This window comes from Triticum aestivum, chromosome 4D (genome assembly GCF_018294505.1).
Source record: "Triticum aestivum cultivar Chinese Spring chromosome 4D, IWGSC CS RefSeq v2.1, whole genome shotgun sequence".
In the NCBI taxonomy this organism is placed as follows: Eukaryota; Viridiplantae; Streptophyta; class Magnoliopsida; order Poales; family Poaceae; genus Triticum; species Triticum aestivum.
The window spans coordinates 478,375,495-478,381,696 of NC_057805.1; the positions used below are offsets into that span (position 1 = coordinate 478,375,495).

At 45.2% G+C, this 6,202-nt stretch overlaps 2 protein-coding genes across 2 annotated transcripts; one reads left to right on the forward strand and one right to left on the reverse strand.

Annotated features, from left to right (window-relative positions):
* The first annotated feature begins 235 nt into the window (after window positions 1–235).
* LOC123097096 (auxin-responsive protein SAUR50-like) lies at window positions 236–733 on the forward strand. The gene has a single exon (XM_044518861.1). The coding sequence runs from the start codon at window positions 236–238 to the stop codon at window positions 731–733; it is 498 nt and encodes a 165-aa protein (XP_044374796.1).
* A 4,100-nt stretch (window positions 734–4,833) lies between these two features.
* LOC123100412 (protein STAR1) lies at window positions 4,834–6,202 on the reverse strand. The gene is made up of 3 exons (XM_044522352.1): window positions 6,052–6,202; window positions 5,583–5,903; window positions 4,834–5,439 (listed from the first exon to the last, which is right to left on the reverse strand). Exons 1-3 carry the CDS (start codon window positions 6,077–6,079, stop codon window positions 5,000–5,002), a joined length of 789 nt encoding a protein of 262 aa, XP_044378287.1. The 5' UTR covers window positions 6,080–6,202; the 3' UTR covers window positions 4,834–4,999.

The window sequence follows — 6,202 nt, forward strand, 5'->3', positions numbered from 1 at the left end:
CTTCGTGTCATCCGTGTGGCACTTATCATTTGGGATAAAATATGCATGTCACGGCATTTGTTTTCCTTGAACTGTGGAACAAGTATGTCCTAACCTTTGCAATACCCTCAATACCTACCTATAAATGCCTAGTGCGTAGGCCGAGCCTCTTGCAAAGCGGCGAGCGCTCGATCTTCATTCAGTTGAGTAGTATAGAGGCCGACCGCTCTGTGCACGGTGACCAAAGGAGGCACGCATGGCAACACCCAAGGGGGTGAGGAGGAGCCTCGTATTGAGGACCCTGGAGCGGTGCAAGTCGGCGACAGGCCGGAGCGGCGGCGCAGCGTCGTCGTCTGTGGCTGGGTGCTTCTCGGTGTACGTCGGGCCGGAGCGTGAGCGGTTCGTGGTGCGCACGGACTGTGCCAACCACCCGCTGTTCCGGCGGCTCCTCGACGACGCCGAGCGCGAGTACGGGTACGCGTCGCAGGGCCCGCTCGCGCTGCCGTGCGACGTCGGCACGTTCCTCGACATCCTGTGGCAGATGGACCACGGACACCACCACCACCACCACCACGACGGCAGTGCCGGCGGGGACGAGATCCCAAAGGCGGCGTCGCCCATATGCGGCTTGCTGCTGGCTAGCCGCGGCAAGTGCCGGGCCGCTGGGTACCGCCGGATGCTCAGCCGGGCGAAGACGTCGTTGGCCACTGGGAGCAGCTTCTCCCACGGTTCACACTTGGCAGAAGGAAATTAAGGACGCAGGTGCTTAACTAATAAACTTAGTGACCCTCATTTGGTCGTAGACTCATAGTCATACCACACCAAGCTCTGCGTTTTTCCTGATTAGTTGGAGATTCGCATACGTATTGTATACGGAAGTCTGCGTTCTATATATATTCCCTATAAATATCCACATGTTGACCTTGACCAATATAAGTTCGAGTGACAAGTAATATGGATCGAAGGAAATAGTAAGTTTGTAACACATAGTTCATGGTGTAAATTATTGACTTTTATATGGCATGGTTCTATCATCTAAACTACACTTTGAAGAAAAATTGCTTATTTATCACTTACATGCGCTCGCTTCCTTGTTAAATTTCAATTGAACAACCGCAAACATAAAATTTCAATTGAACAAACACGGGCCCCAGAGACGACCAAACAAAACCCATCGTGTTGAACAGTAGTACTCTCTCCATCCTAAAATAAGTGTCTCAACTTTGTACTAGCTTTAGTATAAAATTGTACTAAGCTTGAGACAGTTATTTCGGAACGGAGGGAGTGCATGGCAAGGCATGAAAGCAAGAAACATCCGCCGTAATAAGAGCCCAAGCACCAATAAGCTACGAAACAATCCTAACTCCAATACCATGACAACAACGGTGATAGCAGCTGAAGCACAAACACCGAGGAGACAAAACCACCATCAGCCATGAGATGACACCACATGCAGCAGACTAGATGCAACGTCGTCGAGCAACACCGTCGGACCATGAGGGGCGATGAGCACCAACCCGAAGGAAGCTAGATTGTCTCAAAAAAAAAGCTAGAGGACACACGCGAGCATCCGGGATGAGGCCCACCACGACACGATCAAGGGAAGTAGACACATCACGGGCCGAAGCCAACCAAAGGCCCACACCTCCCACCACCGACGAACATGGAAAGTAGGAATAACAGGAGCCAAAGCAAGAGGGGCCATCAGGCCTCACAGCGACGACTAGAGGACGAGAGTAGAAAAAAAAAGCCCGAAAGTAGAAAAGGGTTTCCACCCAGTGAAATGAAATTCTAATGGTGTCGGTTTCTTCCGGATACAATCCCACCATCCATCCTTTTTTTGGATCCGTATCTGTAATAATCTGTGAATTGCTATACCCTTTAATGTAATACTATACACATATACAAAATGCCATCTTCTCTCTGCTATTCATCTACCTTGTTTCACCGACTCTATGCGTGTGGGACACCTAACTTGGTGGTCAGATAGTAAGTGACTAGTGAGTATGTTTGGAGCGAGAAAATAATTTTGCTACTACTCACCTATGCTTTTTAGTTTGATTTTCAAGTTTGTATCATTTATATGAACAAAGATCCAATCTGTCATCCGTTTGGATATTAGTGTCCATGGTATTTAAACCTTCAAAATAAGATCAGTCTTGGACACATTTTGAAATAATTTGAAATTTGAATTGTGAAACTATAATGAAACTAATCTATCATTTTTTACTTGTTTCATTCGAATTTTATTTATGTTCTACTAATTTATCACGTGTTACTTACTTCATTCAGGTTTTATTTCAGTGTTAAGAGTGTTCAAATAAGTTTTCGTATCATTTCGTTAAATTATCTTTCATGGTTTAGGAACGTGTTTTTTTTTCTTGCCCAGGCAGGAGATCCTGAGTCCCCGTGGCGTCATACTAGCATTCTATTACCTTTGTGCCAAGAGCACATTAAGTTGCATGCTAACATATTTTCATCACGGTTTGATATGGGTCATCACAATTTTACATGTTCTCATGTTTCATTACATTCGCTTTTGCATTTCACATTGCATTAAAGTTTCATCTTGGTCATTTAAGTTTCATTATGGTTTCGTTTCATTTCCTTTGCATGCTTTCATTCTTCGTTCATTCCGGCTTCATTAATGTTTTATCTCAGATTTCACATAAATTTCATTACCTTTTCAAAAATTGAAGTTACACCTTTTCAAAATATGTCCAAGATTGATCTTGTTTAAAGATTTAAATGTCATGAACATTGTAAATCAAATCATTGTTCCAAAGTTAAAAGTCGCACAAATTTTAGAGTCAAACTAGAAATATGCGTGGATGGATCGTGAATGAAAAAAATAAAATATGTTAATAGTAGAGTTAAATACACCACAGGTGCCCTAACTTGTCCGGCACGGTCTGTTTGGTGCCTAAACTTAAAAAATACACAAAAGTGGTGTCATAACTTGTCTGGGCGTTCAAATACGGTACCTCTGTATGTATGCCGCCGTATCGAGTGCCCGCGTGGCATGCTGGCATGTCGCTGGGCCATATGTCAGTGGTTGCAGACGCTGGATGCGCGCTGTGAGCTATGCGTGTTTTTTACAGGAATGCCCCTGGATTTTAATCAATTCTCGCAAAAATACCCCTTGATTTTAAGTAATACTCGCAAAAAATACCAGGAAGCGAGCGTGCTGGGAATTCGAACATGTGACATCCTCGTCGCCTGACAATCGAGCGGACCAGGTGGCCACAGTCTGGTTTGCGCTTAATTATCAGCAAGCAGTTTATATAGATGATTGCACGTATCGCTCTGCATATGCTTTTACTGGAGTAATTTTATTTTTATTTATTTCCAAGTTACTGTCTTGTTTTTCTTCGAGTGAAGTTTCTGTTTAGTTTTCATGATACATAAATTTTTCCATGTGAAAGAATAAAATAATTATCAATATGAAATTTTGTTTATTTTATATCTCTATTTTATTTCCATTATTGTGTACTTTGAAGAGATAAACATGAACTTTTTCTAAAATTGATGTGGAATTAAAAAGTTGAACGTATATTAAAAACAAAGTGAGCAGTTTTTGAAATACACGTTCACGTTCAAGTTCATTTTTTATTTTCACATTATTTTAGAAAATGCTCACCATGTTTTTTGATAATGTTGAATGCCTATTAAAATAATATTGTGTAATATTATTCTTAAATTTCTACAAACACGCTTAACATGTTAGTACGTTTCTAGAATTTATTATTGTCACACAATAATATTTAATACACGTTGAACAGTTTTAAAATACAATATTGTCAATTTTAAATAATTGTGCATTTTAAAAATAGAATGAAGATACACAATAATTGTCCATGCTTATGGTGCTCAATGAGGATACATAAATTTACAGAATAATTTTTAATATACGTTCAACTTTTTATGTCCACATAAATTTTAGAAAAAAATCATGTTTATCTCTTCAAGGTACACAATAATGAAAATAGAATAAAGATATAAAATCAACAATAATTGCATATTGATAATTATTTTATTTTCATATGGGAAAATTTATGTATCATGAAAATTAAACAGGAACTTCACTCGGAAAAAAAGTGAAGCAGTACTTCAAAAAAGCTGTAGAAAACATGTGCAAAGCGATACGTGGAACCGTGCATATAAGTTGCTAGCTAGCAGTTAAATGTAAACCAAAGTGTTGCCTCTTGGTCCGCTTGTTTTGTTAGGCAACCAGCAGGTCCGTAGTTCGAATTCCCTTCATGCCAACTTGTGTTTATATTTTTGTCAGAATTAATTAAAGTACAGGCGCGTTCCCATAAAAAAACAGTGTGCGTGCAGCACCTGTAATGATTTTTTGTAAGAATTAACTAAAGTCCAGGGGCATTTAAAAAAAACTACATGCACAACTCACAACGCGCCCGCAGCCACTGACATGTGGCCCAGCGACACGCAGGCATGCCTCAAGGGCAGTTGATACGGCGGCATAGTCTAGAGGCACCGTATTTGAACGTTTAGACAAGTTACGACATCATTTTTGTGTATTTTTCAAGTTTAGGCACCAAACTGGCCATGTGGGACAAGTTAGGGCACCTGTAGTGTATTTAACTTTTAATAGTACAAAAATAAAGTTCTAACCCCTAAATAGTGGATGGGTCCTAGAAAAAAATCAGAGATAATAACAAAAATAAATCAAATACTTACTTCTTATGGTAAAGGGTACGTGAGTATTTGACGCATTTTGATTGGCTAGCCGGACACCGATAGAAACCGGTGCGGCTAGAATATCCTCTCTCGCTCCACCAGTCTTCAGAACACACCAAAAATACATTTATGCCATCTCAAAAAGAAAAGTAAATTTTTTTTTGCGGGATAGTGAAGTAAAAAAAAATTGACAGCAGGATAGCGAAGTAAATTTATGCAAGTGTGGTAGCAAGATTTGAAGCGACATGTCCAAATTAAGCAAGGTCGAGACACCTGAACAATGTAGTCGGCGACCAAAGTCAAACGAACAAACATTCAGCTAGCTGAGCTCCAGGAAGCGGCGCGCCATGGGGTGCTTGGCCTGGGACAGGTCGGACGGCGCGAGCACCTCCACGACCACGCCGTCGACGACGAGGCACACCAGGTCGGCGATCCGCTGGATCTGCCTCACGCTGTGCGAGACGATCACCGCCGTGATCCCCCTCGTCTTCTTCAGGCGGACGATCGCCTCCTCGATGTTCTGCGTGGAGATCGGGTCCAGCGCGCTCGTCGGCTCGTCCAGCAGCAGCACCTCGGGCTCGTTGGCGAGGGTGCGGGCCAGCGCGACGCGCTGCGCCTGGCCGACCGACAGCTCCGACGCCGGCCGGGACGCCAGGGCCGGGTCCAGGTCCGACAGGCCCAGCAGCTCCTGCACCTGCGCGTCGGTGAGCGTCTCGCCGCGCAGCCGCGGCCCGTACCGCACGTTGTCCGCCACCGTTCCTGCAGCAGCGCAGATCGTTCAGATCAGAGGTCTCTTTCTTTCTTGGAGTAATCAGACAGAGCCACAGATCGAGCATGTAAAGTCAACGGTCTCTTGATCCCCACATGTAATTTCAATGGCAGATGCGTACGTAGGTACGTACCGTGGAACATGGCGGGGAGCTGGAAGAGCATGCCGACCCTGCGGCGGAGCGCGAGGACGTCGAGGCCGCAGATGTCGGCGCCGTCGAGGGTGACGGCGCCGGGGGCGGGCTCCCAGAGCCGGTTGAGCGCGCGGAGCAGGGTGGACTTGCCGCTGCCGCTGGGGCCGATGACGCCCATCACCACCCCGCGCGGCACGTCCAGGTCCGACCCGGGCACGGTCTGCTCGCCGTTGGGCCCCGGCGGCCGCAGCGTCAGCCCGCGCACCCGTATCTTGGGCCCGTCGGCGTCCACGTCCAGCAGATGCTGCCTGATGGCATCGTCTGTACGCCGTGGTCCGTTTGGCACAACATGGATGGATCAACCATGTATACAGAGAGAACAAAAAGGTCTCACGATTGGATCGATGCAGGAAGGAACCTCAACCAATCACACAATGCATCTCAAGTTTGCGCTGGTGAATGGAATTACCTGGAGCTGGAGACGAGCCCATTGGCATCGGATCGTGCGTGGAGTGCTCGATCGGAGAAGGCCGACAGCGAGAGAGGGACGGTGCGTGCTGGGTGGGAGTCGCCTTCCTTTTATTATGATCTTCTCCCAAAGAATTCGTGGCTCCAACTGA

Coding starts and splice junctions, on each gene's coding strand:
- LOC123097096 (XM_044518861.1), top strand. CDS start 236: ATGGCAACACCCAAGGGGGTGAGGAGGAGCCTCGTATTGAGGACCCTG.
- LOC123100412 (XM_044522352.1), bottom strand. CDS start 6,079: ATGCCAATGGGCTCGTCTCCAGCTCCAG. Junction 5,904..6,051: donor GGGCTCGTCTCCAGCTCCAG/GTAATTCCATTC, acceptor CACGGCGTACAG/ACGATGCCATCAGGCAGCAT. Junction 5,440..5,582: donor GCTCCCCGCCATGTTCCACG/GTACGTACCTAC, acceptor GCGCTGCTGCAG/GAACGGTGGCGGACAACGTG.